General features: G+C 44.3%; 1 protein-coding gene across 2 annotated transcripts in view; it reads right to left on the bottom strand.

The window, feature by feature from the left end:
* Positions 1 to 16789, bottom strand: part of FCHSD2 (FCH and double SH3 domains 2) — a 156629-nt gene that overhangs the window by 123124 nt on the left and 16716 nt on the right. For both annotated transcript variants that reach the window (XM_026082655.1, XM_026082654.1), the window contains exon 2: positions 800 to 845. In XM_026082655.1, coding sequence (XP_025938440.1) covers positions 800 to 845 — 46 coding nt within the window. The remainder of the gene's footprint in view (positions 1 to 799; positions 846 to 16789) is intronic.

Raw genomic sequence — 16789 nt, forward strand, 5'->3', positions numbered from 1 at the left:
CAACAAACTAGGTTTGGAAACATGCTAGTAACAGCTTTYATTTTCGGGTTTCACTTCTACCACCGCCCCACCATCGACAATTGTAAAGGTGGGTACATCTCCTGTTGTATTTATTGTATATTGAGCTCCACAAGTTCCCTCGCTTACATTTTATTCTACCTTTAATCTATTTAAAAGTACATTAATTTATTTTTAATTTGTGGTACTTAGACCAAAGCTCTAAGAACCCTTACTGTAAATTAAGCAGACAGCTGCTCCTTATTAGAGGCTYTCTAATTTTGCGACAAGGGAGAAGAAAAAAAAATCAATCCTCCTTCCTTTCCCACAAAGGCATCAAAATTCATTCTGCTCCCCATCACAAGCATTAGGCCAAATCTGGTCGATTTTACTTTAAATCGATGGGAAGCTGGGCTTACCGAGGAATGTGAATATAAGTTTATTTTGGGATACGGACGATAAAACACATCTCTCCAATAATTGACCGGGTTTCGCTTTTTACACAGTTTTCACACTAACTTCTGAAGGAACCTGAAAGACTTGATTGACTTTTTRGAAATTTGAAAACCACCATTAAAGATCTCTTCCTAAGAGCTTCGTCAAGTCAAAYGTCCAAGAAAACACAGAATGGGCCCGGTCCTAAAAAACGCCAGCCTGCTGATTCAGGATTCCAGCARATACTTTCATACTAACCAACTTATGAAAAGGGCACATGAAAAAACATACACCGTGGAAAAAGGGCTAATGAGTAAACTTCCTCAAGGAATAACGGCACGGACAGCGAAGTTATTCCAGAACCTACCTGCGCATATTCCTTCTCAATCGCAGCTCTTTTCTGACTGAATGCTCTGAAAAAGGGAGAGAGAAAAAAAGAAAAGACCCATTAATGCATACAGCAATACACTATAAATTCAGTAATTTACTTAAAAGGGTTTTCTATCATTTCAGCTCAACTCTTCTGCTGGAYGGTCTTCATAGTTAAACCGAGGACAAAAAAGCAAGCAGAATTGTTTGACGACTGTATATTAGTTGCCTAGCGACTCGCRCACGGGGACTTCACATATGCGCTGCTCCGACTTCCAAGTTTTATGGGACAAATTCAGTTCCCAGGACTACCGGTGTAAATACTGTTTACTTCATTAAAGGCTCATYGGCTTTCCACTGGTATGGCCTAGAAAAGCAGTTGGTAGCGTAGAAAAGAATTTGGCTTTTATACATCTAAATTTACTCGTACGCATCTAAATTAACTCAAACGGTGCCAATCATAGCGCGTCATTTTACGTTAACATCGCTGCTGCACTCCTATATAGAAGCATTCGAGACGGACCACCTCGATGTATTTTAAACGGAGGTTTCAAACCACTGTCACAGTYGCAGCATGGAGAAGGCTCAACTATTTAGACCCGTCAAGGCTCTTCCTCCAAGGGCTCTKCTAGCTTAAGCCATTCCCTCTCTATCCACTGAATATCCAAAGCACAATCATTTTCTTCAAGCTRTCCTATAAACTGCTTGGACTAAGCTTAAGCACACGCCATTGGCAAAGGAAAATCTAATTCTATTTAAATTAGTTACACAATAACTATGGCGACATGCTGCYAATAAAAAAAAAATCCTCAGGATCTTCCTATAATAGGGTTAACACCAAGAAATACAAACAAAAGGGGTCCTGAACAGGCTCCTTCTATTCCCGTTTATTCCAGTTCGCCTGTCCACACATGGATAGAGCATTACAGACACTGTCTTCCTAACGGGATATAAAGCAAAAGYCCAAACGAATTGCAACCGTTTAAGATTCGCTGGAATCGCCTCCGAGATTACCGACAGCCCTGCACAACCGGCCATATCCCAGCTTCAGCATTTATGTCCCGTCTTCCCAACTCTCCCTTGTAGCCCAGGCGGGTAGGGAAGGCCGCGCTACCGTGCACTGTGAAACACCCCCACGTGAACAGCTTAAGTTGTCCAAGACACTTATGAATGAGCCTGCTTGTAAAGCAGTCGAGATATTTAATCAAATATTACCGAGCCGCTTAGTTGAGGTTCTCCTATTCCAAAGTCCAATATCCCAATCAGTTTAGGGAGCATATCTAAAGGCACAATAATGTCCCCCCCCAAAAAAACCTGACTTTTCTTCTGGAAGTACAGATGACTTCAGAAATAATTAGCAATACCTGAAATGTGCTGTCGATATTGAAAAGATAAAAGAAAGCAAGCAGCTGTCTTTGACACGTAATTCTGGGAAGACTTACTACCAAAGGCAGTTATTTTCTCATTCTCGGCAAATCTTATCTGAAAATGTATGGTCACAGCTAAATGTCAGAAATACCCTAGTTAACGTATACACAAAAACTGGAGACGGAGCACTATATTTCACCATGAGGTTTTCTCCATTCAAACCAAATTCCGCTTCAGCTAATGGCATAACAATAATTGTGACAAGCTGCAAGCTTMAGATATCCCTCTAAAAACCTCCCGTATTAAAAAGGTTTACACTAGAGAAGAAAAACAAAAGCGTTCAACTGGCCCTGGTGCCGAATTACAAAACACCATGCAAATCAAATTTACCCGGAAAAAACGGCAGAAATCTTGGACTCAGATTTGGCATGACTGCAAGCTCCAGCATGAAGAAGCAGTACTGTACAGTAGCAGCTCCATAAATCAGAAGCATTTCTGAGTAATTTTAGGTTTTATTCCGTATTTTAAACGGAGTATTACAAAAACAAGAGTGCAAGGCAGTACATAATTCAATTTATGCAATACTTAAATTGGTGTTTGATCTATGTTTTGGTGAATCAAGAAAAGAGTAAGTTCTGCAAGACTGACGGGATCGGCCATTCGCATTCCTTGAAGCTGGTGCTCTCCGTTGCTTTGTGACTGCATTTCCCTTGATTAGGCAAACACAAAGCTGTTTTTAACCTCGGGACAGTTTATACAGGAATCCTTTTATGACAACCATAAATGTATTACAAAACATGAAGAAATACGAGACTTACGCAGGCAAATTTCCCAGGAGAAAATAATTTCAAGCAGAAAAAACAGACTGAAAAAAATCCATCTTATTTTCTTATCTTGGGAAACCTGAACGTTTTCATGTGTATGTCTAGATTTTACGTGCAAAGATGGGATTTTATTCTTAACCTAAAAACAAACATTAACTCACCAATTACACTTATTTCTGCAAACATTAACCCATGCAGTACGCTTTAGGTCCTCTGTCCCATCAGAAATATTTCAAAAGCAGTTAAAGTCTTCGAAAGAGAGGGAGAAGGAACAAATGTAACCACGTTCAACAATATTTGTGTATATAATCAAGGTAGGAGCATTTCCCACTTTAAGAATAGCATTTGCCACTACTCTCATATTGTGGGAAGTCCTGATTTAGGGTTTTTTTTTTTTTTTAAATTATCATGCTCACCATCCGGACAAGAAGCTGCCATTTAAAAGAAATGCTATTCCATTACACACGCATAGCGTGACCACGTGTCTGTCTTTAAAAGGCCCTGCCGTTCGGGAGACTGCTGCAAGCCTGAAGGTAAAGTCACACCCCAGCAAGTTATTTCAGTGGTTTCAAGAAATACGATTTAAAATTGCGAGGCAACGCTAGCCACCCACATCATTCCCCCCCCACCTCGCGCTGCCGCCTACCCAAACTCGTGCGGTTTACTGTTCTGCAGTACTAGAATAAACATAATCCTGAAGGGATTATAATGGAATGTTCTTTCCAAAGCGTGGGCAGCTAGAGGAAACCTGCTGAGGAGAAGGGTTGTCCTCCTTCGAAACGTCAGCGACTGGTCAGGAAAACAGAGACGTGAGCGAGAAAACAGTCCGTCCTACACGCTCAGCTGCCGTGTTCAGCTAAGACGGACAGTAAGGACCACGCGCGGGGCGAGAAAGGACTTCTCTTTCAGATTAAAGACTAACAAGAGTATCTGCGGAGGGGAGAGGTGGAGATGATTCTGCTGTGTGTTGGGACACAGCCCACCGCCCTCTCTCACTTCCCTTCCTTACTGGGCTCCTGAGCTAGGACAACACACTCCAAGACGCGTAGCCAGGCCGAGCAAGTCGCTTTGCTTCCCGAGGACTGCAGTTCTTCAGTCTACCTTAATTCAGAAGGCTTTACGTGATGAAAAAGATCTGGATGAGACTTCACGATCTGTGGTATTAAAGAAACGAGGCTGGATGATCTAACTTCGCCTCAGGCTCTGTGAAACAGTGGAACAGTAAAGGGGGCAAGGAAAGAAAAACTACACTTACTTTCATCCTAGCTTTGCTAACACTACCTTTACCCGTGCTGGATCATACCTGYCACCTTGCATTCCCAAAAAAGAACTCCAGCCACCGCTGAGTATTTAAATTACTCGTATCAGTCATTCATTTAAAATAACAGATGCTATGAAGCATTCAAGTATCTTTTAAATTTTTTGTTGTGAAGTGGAGAACGATGCTTCAAGAAGCCTTCCGACGGGGCTGTCGGCAAACACGAGAAGCGGGCGGGCTCAGCTTGCGACGTGTGCATCCACTCGGGGAGGACATGCCGAAAGCTCTCGCTTTTATGGAAAACTTAAAAACGTATACATTAATACAAGACAACGCTATCCGTGCCAAGACTACCAGATTATGCAAAGGCTGAAGAACACGCATTGCACACTAAAAGCAGCTAAATACAGTGACATAATAAAAATTTTTAAAGCCAGTTACACTATATATTAAAAAGTTAAGTTTAGCTACATCTGGAAAGCTATACAGATAAACTGAATGTAAACAGACACTTCATGTACAACTCTCTTAAATAAAATGAGGGGCTGCATTTGCACACAGCGAATACATTTGCAGTTAGCGGCGGAGAAATTCAACAGTGAGCCAAGCCCTGATGCGAACCACATTTGGAGCGCGTTTCTATGCAAGACCATGGTACCTCATGGTCAAAAAACAGATGTATTAACCGACAAAGGGGTATAACTTGCTCAGCATTTGTGTTAGCGCTATTTTTTTTGGCTATGAACATTCAGGTTTTGTTTGTTTTTTTTTTTTTTTTTTTTTTTGGGAATTTTAATGGAAAAAATATAAATCCTTGCAGTTTATACAACTATGCAGAGCACCAGAAAACGTGCAAACTAGTGCCTGAAACATCCAAAAATACTGGACTGCTCAAAAAATGCACCTGTTTTTACTGACCTGGACCTAAGAGAGCCCAAAACTGCTACACTAATGTAAGCAAATAGCATCAAATGCCAAAGCCTCAGGCTCAGACCAGACTTCCCCAGACCAGCAGACCACAGAGCAACAGACCTGACGCTTCTAGTGCCACAAATCCGGAAGGGGAAGAAAGGAGGAGGAAAACTTTATACATACACGCTTTATGTTGTTTTGGTACATGGAAAAAGAGTCACAACTCCTAAAATTACTCTCCAAAGTCCCTTTTTAATCCGTTTCATACAGGTTGCTGCATCCCTAACCGAAGCAAAACAACAACGGCAAAATTTTCTCTCCACTTTACCAACTGCGGGTCTCACCGAATCAACAGAGCGAAACCCAGGTTGAAGCAACAACAGATGCAGATCGATGGAGAAGAACCGTAAAGCTCCGATACAACGAGAGGAGGAATGGGGAAAAGGTGGAGGAACACGAGACGTTTGCTTGTTTTGATTATATGAGGGTAATAAGGTAATTGCAAAATTTGGTTTAAAAATCGATTCACCCTATCTAGAATTCTCCAAGTAAATCGACCTAAGAATTGCAGAGCCCTTTCCAACATATTTGAAATTGAATCAATTCGCCAACAGTCAGCGAGGTGAATCAGTCAATAACGACATGCCCCAAAACCTCCAGCTTCCCGAAAAATAGCACAAGAATAATTCATGACAGCTGGAACATACGCTGGCAAAAAATTAAGACTTTGCAGCTCCTGCTTATTGTACACCCAGAATACAGTGATGTCCAAACTCCTATTGTATTTTTTTCTTCTTTTTCCAAGATAAAAGGAAACATTCTTTTCTAGAACATTTTGCTCCAAAACTTCCCTAGTAACGTTAAAGCAGATAGCTCCCACTTCAAAACAGAACAAAAAGCTCCCCAGAAAACTCAAAAGCCAATAATACGTTCTAAAGCAGAATTACATGACTACGGTTTTATTTAGAATTGCCCATTCTATTTATCCCATTTCAGAGCAGAGATGAACAAAAATCACTACTGAGCAATCCCAAAGACCTCTAGCATATGCATGAACTTAACAGAAAATTAAGTTCCAGCCAACCGTTTAACACTGTGTTTTAGCTGTTCTCATACAACGTTTAGATACCGATTCCCTGCTTCCGCTAACTGACAAACAGCTCCAGAACGCCTTTCACCACGATGAGACGCGTTTATTCCAAGCGATGGAAATTCCTCCTAATACATGGATGACAGGAAAGGGCCCCTGACGGTGAAGTACACACACTTGAAATAGTTACGTGCAACATGGCATTGAACTGTGTTTTGGTTTTCCTCACCCCTACTACAAGTTTCCTCCAACAGCCTGAACTTTAACAGGATTGAGGGGGAAGGGGGATCTACATTTGGACTAGTCAAGAACTGTTTCAGGTTAAAGGAGTAGCAATCCGATCAGTCAAACAGGTCAAATCCTCGTCAGATCAAAATCCAGCATATGAGGAGATATAAATAAACCCTCAGCTGTTAAGCAACATAAACTGCTGGGAATAAAACAATGCCAGAAACTCGGAGAATCCTAGAATAGTTGAGGCTGGGAGGGACCTCTGAGGTCCCTGCTCCAACCCCCTGCTCAAAGCAGGGACAACTTAGATCAGGCTGCTCAGAGTCATGTCCAGGATAGGCTTGGGTAYCTCCAAGGATGGAGATTCCCCCACGCTCTGGGCCCTCTTCCAGGGTTTGACCATGCTCGGGGGGGGRAAAGGAAAATGTTTCTTATATTTAATGGGAAGTTCCCTGCTCCAGTTGTCCCCTTTGCTTCTTGGCCAGCCCCGACCAGCTTGGGGCTGCACTAGGCTCGCTCCAGCCTGCCACCATCTGCCTGGCACTTGGGAGCCCCAAAGTGGACCCAAGGCCCAGACGTGGCCTCATCCGTACCTGAGAGATGGAAGGAATCACTGACCCGGCCCCACCAGCTGCGCTGTTGCTGATACTGCCCAGGGAACCGTTCGGTGACACTGCTGCAAACGCACACTGCTGACTCAGGGGCAACGTGGGGCCACCAGGTCCTTGCCTGCRACGCTGCTCTCTAGCCAGGCACCCCCAGCCTGTCCTGTCACGCAACGTCAGAGTGTCCCAGGAGCAGGACTTGGCATTTGCCTTGGTTGACCTTCGTGAGGTTCCTGCCAGCCCGTTTCTCCAGCCTGTCAAGGTCKCTCTGAACACAGCCCTGCCTCCAGCGTATCTATTGACTATTCTCCCCAATTTGATAACGTTCAAGAACTTGCCAAGAGCATGCTCATCCTATCATCCACGTTGTTAATAAAGACATTAAACAGTATTGATCCAGTATTGATCCCTAAGGGGCACCTAACTGCCAGCTGGACTTGGTACCGCTGTCCATCACTCTTGGAGTTGGGAAGCCCAGACAATTTTCCACCCACTTTATTGTCCACTTTTCCAGTCCATATGTCCCCAATGTGGCTACAAGTGTACTATGAGAGACTGCGTCAAAGGCCTTATTAAAGTCAACACATAAAATATACACTGCCATCCCCTTGTCCGCACAACCAGTTATCACAAAAAGCAATCGGGTTGGTCAGGCATGATATGCCCTTGATAATCCATGCTGGCTGTTCCCAATCACCTTCTAGTCCTGTCCCTGGAAATAGCCTTGGGAGGTTTTGCTCCATAATTTTCCTAGAGACCARGGTAAGGCTCATCAGCCCATTGCTTCCCAGATCGTCCTTTCAGCTCTTCGTGAAAACAGGTGTAGCATTTGCCATTTTTCTTCCGTTATCAGGAGCCTCCCCTGATTGCCATGACCTTTCAGAGATGACAGTGTGAGCTATCTGATCATGCCTCTGTACTGCCAATAAGGTCATAGCTCCGCAACTGCACACAGACTTCTGATTCCTCCTGGTTGCTCCCCAGGCTGTATACATTCATGTACAGGCTCCCGAGATAGATCCCTAGCCACGCTGCTCTCACTAGGAAAGCCTCTTCCAGTATACTGTCCCCCAGACACTCCCTCGCTGTATCCCATGCCTTCACTTCTCTTCAGGTTATGGCAATCCTCCCTTAACATACCTATAGCTTAAAGCCTTCCTCACTAGGTTAGGCAGCGTGCTCTTGCCCCACACACTTTGTCAGATGGATCCTACCCCTCCTCAGCAGTCCTTGTTAGGCTCTCACGTTTGCAAAATCCAAAGCCCTGCCTGCGACACTACACGCACAGCCAGCTGCTGATCTGCTGGATGTGTCCACTCCTACACAGCCTTTCTCCTTTACTGGAAGGCTTGGGAACACCCCCCTCCCAGGTCCCCATACCTTTCACCCTTGCCCCCCGAGTTCTGGGGTCACCCTTTACATGTTCAAGGTTGCCTCTGCAGCATCTTTGGGGTCCACTTAGGGTGACAGTCCTACGGCCGGATACCCCTTGGCAGTCACGCTGCAACATCCTAGATCTAAGCCTCCAGCAAACAACAAGCCTGCCAAGACATCAAGCCAGCTCCGCACATGGATGCCTCTGTTCCCTGCAGGAGGGAGTTTCCATGACTATCATCTGCTTTTTCCTCTCACTGTGGACACTTGGTTCAGGCTCAGCTAGCTCTGGCGTCTTGTTTTTCTTCACCTGTTCTGTAACTGCAGATCTGAGACAGAGAATGGAGCCTTCCTCCTGCTGTCAGAAACCACAAGTTTCCTGTCTCCCCCCCATCTCGGGATTCTCAGTATAGTGCTGCTTTGAACACAGTCTCTAGCTGTCCTCCTTTTCATGCACCACAGGGCTCAGGCTCTTGTCTCTGCAACCCCTTGCTCATCCGTCCTAATGGCACCCAGTCTGCTCACTTCCTTCCACAGCTCCTGGATGGCAACTCAGTGCACGACCAGAACGTATCTCTCGAAGGGGAAGCCACTGTGGACCCCAGCCGCAGGGAGAGGCACCAGGCATACCCTGCAGCCCAAAACCTAGACAGCCATGTCCTCCCTCCGAAGCTCCATCTGGGTTGACACATCTGTTGTGCCAGGAGTAGCTGCTCCCCTCTGACGCTGGGGACCATTCCCTGTGGGGCACCAACACCACCATCGCCTGGTCTCAGCAGTCTTTCACTGTCTTGAGCAGAGTTTCTGGCCCCTCTTGAGTTCCCACTGTGCCATCTGCTACCCATTAGCTGTGCTCCAGGCTACCAGCTATACAGCAGCTCCCTAAACAACTGCTGAACATGTGCTTGACACTCCCTGGTCGGTCTGTGGAAGATTAAAGATCTAATACTCCTCAGCCAGAAAACAGCCAAGAGAAGCGGCCGGTTCGAGCTGACAGAAGTTAACCCTCACCAAGAGCAGCAAGCCCCAGGGAGCTCCCAGAAGAAGCCTGGAAACCGCTGCACCAACTGCTACATCTCATAGCTGATTCTGCTGCGCTCTTGCCAACCTCGCTGAAAGCACGTGCATCTTCGAGCAAAAGGCACAGCACACCAAAAGAAAAATCTGAACACCTCAAAGGTAAAATAACTGATGTTCAATAGATAGAGAGTTACATTTGTATATGGTTACAGTTGCACTAAAACATTCTCTGTAATTCCAGTTTCCATCACCAAATCAAAAGGCAAGCAATCCTGAAATACTTGAGGTGGAAAGTTTCAAAATATTTTCTCATGTTGTAGCAAAACAGGATTCCTTCAGGAATGCTGAAGTTTTTGTTTGGAGGTTTAACTCATTGCTTTGATCTGGACGCACATTATTTGCAAAAGCAATATGAATATTCAATTAAGTTCAGAATGAAAACAGAATTATGGAGTAGTGCAACCATTAATCAAAAATTCTCCACTAGAAAAAGAAGAATGCGTGTTACAATTAAACATCAAAAATAATCAATCCCTGACTATTGGTCTCTAAATCAGTGTATGACTCCAGAAAAAGGTAACAAAGCCCCTCTTCATTTACAATTTACACGTATTTCATACATTTTATACTCTCTGTATAGGAAAGACGACTGAAGAAATCTGAGCTAACTCATCCCACTTTCCCCAGTAGCATGAAAAAATGCACCACAGTGAATCAATATTATACAATTAAGCAAGTGCTTTTATCTAGTTTTTAATTTAAGGATAGGTGTGTTGCTAACAAAGACACAACTCAATTTAAAGGTACTTCAGCTAACAGAAAGCGTCAACATAAACCAGTTTAGGCCAGCAGTTGGCAATAAATGCTGAGAAAATATAGCACTAGCCGCTGCATACCTAATTAGGTGCTTCAGGAATACCAGTATATAGGGACAGGCAGCATTAACATTCGCATTCTGGGTCCGGCAGAGACAAAGCAGATGTACCTGGAGCAGCAACCCATCAAAATCCTTCATCATGAAGAGATTCTGAAATGCTGCATGTAAGAATAGCCTCCTTTTCTCATTTTTCTGTTTATACTAAACACAATTACCACAACCTAGGCATTTAAAAGGATTTGCATAAAATCCCAAGTGACTGAAGGATAAACTATTTCACAGAAAAGCCTCTATTTCTGAAGTTGTTTATGTACACATTTATAATTCGCACTTATCTATACACGCACTTAGAAGAAGTCTTAGTAGCAACCTGAGTGCAATAAATCAGGTTATTAAAATTAGAAACATATTTCTAATAAGGAGGGGTCTCCTGTTAGCTTCTTCACACCAGGCAGGCGCATGTGTGGTTCTTCAAAGAAAAGCGAGAACACCACACCACTTCAAAGAGGCAACTTAAAACACTACATACAACGGAGGCAGACCGATCACAAGTGATTTTCATCACAAAGTACCCACTGCTTTAAATTCAGAGACTTTTGTAGGTTGGGGTGTTCACACAGTTACACGAAAGACTGGTTTGCCCTCTTCCAAGAAGAACCTCTACCCTAGATGCAGAAAATGCTATAACCATAAGGCAATGCACCAGCTTGGCCTGGAGTGCAATAACTGAACCATTTCACTACCTAGAGCATAAAAAACCACTATCGGCTTCGCAATTCAACACAAATACCTGACAGACAACTGAAAAGCTCTCTAAGGTTTCCTCGAGTTTATATAGAGCTGAGACCAGGCATCAATAAGGGAGGAAAAAAAATAAAGATAAAAAGAAGAAGGTAACCACCCTTCCTTCCCTTACCACCCAGCTAAAGGTAAGCCAAAACAAGCTCACTGCCGCCGCACTATCAAAGCTACATCTACTGCAAAATAGGAGAACAAGTTCAATGCCATGGAAGTCGGTTAAGTGACTTCAGCCTGGACTCTTAACTACTGAAATTACACCGGTATCAATCTTTGGATAAGGCTCTGTGCTGTCACTGAAAATGTCAGTGCCGTCCTCTTCCCCGTTCTCAACGGCATATCCCCCACCCCTTTGAGCCAGCGTTAGTAGCTGCACAGCTGCAAAGTCATCGGGGACCTGAGCAGTATCAAAAGGAACCTTAAAAATAAGTTTTTCAGCCTGCATGGCTGCACATGCATTTTCACACCAACACGGAAGAAGAGATGAAGGAACACACAGCCCAAAGACAACCATTTGGCAACAGCTGAATGGATTTAGAACTGGCTTATCCTGATCATAAAAACCATGCACAACTGCTCAGATCGGTTAAAAGCTTTGTACATCAGTCTGCACACTTTGTTATCCATTTCCTTTTTCTTCTCAGTCTCAAATGAAACAATCACTGATGCTACCTGCTCTTGAAATAAAGAAAGTGTAACTTGGAAATTCATGCAGCACTGGTTCACTGTTCAGTTTTAGGGTGCTCCTTTAACCTTATAAAATATATGAAGATTCCAAAAGACTGAGACAGTGATAAACATCATAAAAAATGCATTCAACACAGTACATACAGGAGTTTTAGCAAGCAGCATGACCATGTCTCCTGGTACAAGTTCCACTTGCCCAGCAGGCCTCCACTGATCATTGAACAATACTAATATTTTACTTGTGCACCAAAAAAACTCACCTAGGACAAAGCCTGCAAACTAAATTTTACAGCAATGCTTTTATCATGATTTCACAGAATCACAGAATGGTTGAGGTTGGAAGGGACCTCAGGAGATCATCTAAGTCCAAGCCCCCTGCTCAAGCAGAGTCACCTAGAGCATATTGCACAGGATCGCATCCAGGAGGGTTTTGAATATCTCCAGAGAAGGAGACTCCACCACCTCTCCGGGAAACCTGCTCCAGTGCTCTGTCACCCTCACAGTGAAGAAGTTTTTCCTCGTGTTCAGATGGAATTGTCTGTGTTTCAGTTTGTGCCCATTGCCTCACGTCCTGTCGCTGGGCACCACTGAAAAGAGTCTGGCTCCATCCTCTCGACACCCTCCCTTCAGATACTTGTACACATTGATAAGATCTCCTCTCAGCCTTCTCTTCTCCAAACTAAACAGGCCCAGCTCTCTCAGCCTTTCCTCATAAGAGAGATGTTCTAGTCCCCTCATCATCTTTGTAGCCCTTCTCTGGACTCTCTCCAGTAGTGCCACATCCCTCTTGGACTGGGGAGCCCAGAACTGGACGCAGGACTTCAGATGTGGCCTCACCAGGGCTGAGAAGAGGGGCAGGATCACCTCCCTCCACCTGCTGGCAACACTCTTCCTGATGCACCCCAGGATACCATTGGCCTTCTTGGCCACAAGGGCACATTGCTGCCTCATACTTAACTTGGTGTCCACCAGCACTCCCAGGTCCTTCTTGGCAGAGCTGCTTTCCAGCAGGTCAACCCCCAACCTGTACTGCTGCATGGGGTTATTCCTCCCCAGGTGCAGGACCCTGCACTTGCCTTTGTTGAACTTCAGGAGGTTCCTCTCTGCCCACCTCTCCAGCCTGTCCAGGTCTCTCTGAATGGCAGCACAGCCCTCTGGGGTATTGGCCACTCCTCCCAGTTTGGTATCATCAGCAAACTTGCTGAGGGTGCACTCTGTGCCTTCATCCAGGTCATTGATGAAGAAGTTGAACAAGACTGGACCCAGTCCTGACCCCTGGGGGACACCGCTAGCTACAGGCCTCCAACTAGACTCTGCGCCACTGATCACAACCCTCTGAGCTCTGCCATTCAGCCAGTTCTCAATCCACCTCACTGTCCATTCATCTAGCCCACACTTTCTGAGCTTGTCTATGAGGATGTTCTGGGAGACAGTGTCAAAAGCTTTGCTGAAGTCAAGGCAGACAACAGCCACTGCTCTCCCCTCATCTACCCAGCCAGTCATTTACAGTCTGGTTCTTTAGACTAAGTTTGTGCCAACACTTCAATTCACTATTGTTCACTAACATCACAAGTAAAGAACTATTTAAAACAAAATCTGTATGAAATCTAACATAAATCTAACTTCTATTTTGACATACGGCCATAACTATACCATGAATTAAAGCAAGTGATTTGTAAAAAGTAGCAATGTTCAGAGTGAGAAAGGCACAGTGCATATTTCAAGTGTCATAGGCAGGCCTGTACACCTGGTATGAATACGACCGATTGCCTAATCTTGATCCAAGCCGCTTGGACATCCAGCAGCTCTGATTTGGAAGCTCTAGAGCTGCATTAGTGCAATATCTGAGCTAACAGACCTGCCAGCTCAGAGAATGGAGCAAAGGAGCTTAACCATCCGCATCCATCTGGACAGGCATGTCCAATTGTCTCGGAAAAATAAGAACAAACCTGCTTAAGTATTCTCCAGTAGCTAATGGAAAGCTTTTCTTATCCAAGCAGGCTAAAGCAACATTTCCTCCCTGAATCAACATAGAGAAGGGTAGAGGTGCAGAGATCCCCACCCAGAAGCAGTTCAGAGGCTCTGGAGACAAAAAGGCAGAATACTCCTATTTTTTGGCACCCAAAGGCAAGAGGAGGCTTCAGCTTAAACAGAACCTGTAGAAGAATTAATTCTTTTGCAAGACTTGTAACAACTCTCTCCATCACCATACCACCTGGAAGTCACTTGCAACCAAAGATATTTCACCAGGGTGGGCACTGCCTCCTTCCATTTTCTGGCCAGTTAGATTCAAGTTAAATATCCCTGCATCGCAGTCAAACCAAAGGTTGCCCCTCTAAGGCTAGACCTCATGCCACTGCTCTCACAAAAAAGCGACTGAAGAAATTCAGAAATCGTAACTAAGCAGAAACACTTTCATTTTGTTCAAGAGAGCTACCACACTACCACAGAGTACTTCAGCTTTCTTTTCAGCCAGTCCTCCAACAAGAAGCACCAGATACTATATTAGAGCAAACAACTGCCTTTGCATTAGGTTTTAAAAATAAAATGCTCTGTTTAACGACTTTATATCACCTGACTGAAACAGGTCTCTTTCTAGGAAGGCAACTATTTCATATGCACACTGTTACCTTCCAAATTCATCTGCTAAAGAATAAGCCATTCACCAACATTTTTAGCAAGGAAATAAGTTTGAGCGATTGCTGCACTGCTACTATTGCCTTTCCCAATGAAGGTTTTGCACCACCCGTGTTCATCGACATTCATATCAGAGCACATCTTGGCTTTACTTCCCAAATCACACGTTAAGCACAGAGGTCTGGGAGACTGAGGCAACAAAAGAATACTGAATACTGTAGTCTTTTCCCCAGGGCCCATTACTGGGCTGCCTTCCCTACTGCCTCTGAACCTGTCATGCTACTACCACTCTTGTAGCGTCCCTTTTATTACTCTTCATGTCTCTCACCAGTTGTAGATTCAACTGATATTGTCCATCAGCAGACAAGCAAAGCTTTAACGCTTCTCCTTTACTGCCTGCCATTATTTTCACCTCTTAGCTCCTTGCTTAGCCACGTAGGGCTTCTGCTGAAGTTCCTGGCTTTCCCACACAATGGGATGGTTTGCTCTCTACCTCTCGCTCCCTAGAAGTCTTCCTTAAAAAACAACACATTAATCAGGGTGTCTTTCCGCTTCCTGGCTGCTTCCCAGGAGATGCTGCCTACCAATTGCATGAACAAGCTGAAGTCTGCTCTCCTGACAGCCTTTCTCCTGGTCCTGAACTCCATTTGTGGTCATGGAAGCCCAAGCTGCCACCAGTCTGGACAGGACTCCCAACAACAAGTTATGAATACAGGCTTCCTCCCTGGGCAAATATGGACAACTTGCAGTTGTTACACCGCATGAGCACCACAACGCAGCGCGGATGTGGCCTCCAGGTCAAGCCTTTAACAGATGGCTTTTTACGACAGCATACCAATGTGATCGCTTCCAGGTAACCCAAGCTCCCCTCAGCTGTGAAGGCACACAAGCCAGAAGAGACAACTTGAGACCATCCTCACCTGCAGCCTAACCTTTTGCCACAGTGAAGCTCTGCGACCCACCACAAGGAGCCAGGGACATTTCCTGCTTGTGGATCAACTACAGAGTTCTGCSTGCTTGCAGCAGATGTGTGGAGGTCATCGTGCAGCTCTCGGGCACAAATATTTGTAACATCAAGGAACTCCTGGCTTGCTGAGTGAAGAAATTCAGCTATCCTTGCAGTAGGGCACCGTTCTCGCAGCTCACTGGCAAGCCATACCTCACTTTTTCGACTTACCTCAGTGTAGTTGGCCAGTTCTCTGGCAAGCATAGAAGAAAAAAAACGCGGATGTTTTTGAAACTTGCTTCTAACACGCATGTTCTTTGTGCTGTCTCCTCTTCAATTATAACAACCTTAAAATAAAACTGGCAGGTCTTCTGAAAACAGCTTTAAAAGTTCCTGCAGAATGGTATTAACTGACAATTCAAACATCCTGTAATACACTGGAGCTCTTTTCTCTTCTATAAATTCTTTACTGCAAAACACGTCACCGTTTTCAAACGGCAGCTTTCCCCAAGCAAGCGAAAGTTACAGTTTTCCCCCCAATCCTTTTACAGTCAAGCCTATAAAAACCCCCATGTTGATTCAACTACTATAAAACATTTTACAAGTCTGAAGAATCCTGCTACCTCTTTCTACTCCTATCCTGCTACACAGAGCTTTTACAGAAACTTCCACCAGCTGCTTCTGATTCAGCATCTCAATTAGAAGTACACCCTTCCTGACTAATCATCTTGCGCAGCTTTGCTGAAGTTTGTCCCATGCCATTTTAAGTCTTTAAATATCTACTTATTCTCAACTAAGATAAATTACATTAAAAGAAAATTCCCTTGTGTGCAAACAGAAGTGGAAACATTTCAACCACTCTGCAGTAGGTCTGCTTATAATTTAAATCAGTATATAGTTGACTATACAATACAGACCTTTCTAAATCAGGGGATCAAAGCTCTGCGTGATAGTGTGTCAAAACTACTCTTCTGCCCTTCCTGCTGCCATTCATCTCCACCTGTTTCGCTACAGTTTTCACACAGTCTTCAGTATCTTGATCTTCTTGTCCTCCACTCAAGGAACAAGAACCAGGTGACTAATGATGGAGAAAGGAATTAACATTTGTCCAAAGTTTAACTAACACCAACTCTGGCATCTCTGGTCTGCCAATACTTATGGACTTGGATTTGGATGAAAAACTCTTAAAAGGTAACTCTAAAAACTGTCAAAACAGAAATGGAAAGAAAATTTCTAGGCATTGATTCCAGAGGAATTAGAAAAACCTAGAAGAGAGACAGAGCCAGAAATGATACCCTGCTATCCCTGAGCCCCATCCTTGACTTAAAGTATAGCTGTTTCTAAACACAGCTACAAGTCTT

The sequence above is a fragment of the Apteryx rowi genome, unplaced genomic scaffold (assembly GCF_003343035.1).
Source record: "Apteryx rowi isolate R43461 unplaced genomic scaffold, aptRow1 scaffold_587, whole genome shotgun sequence".
In the NCBI taxonomy this organism is placed as follows: domain Eukaryota; kingdom Metazoa; phylum Chordata; class Aves; order Apterygiformes; family Apterygidae; genus Apteryx; species Apteryx rowi.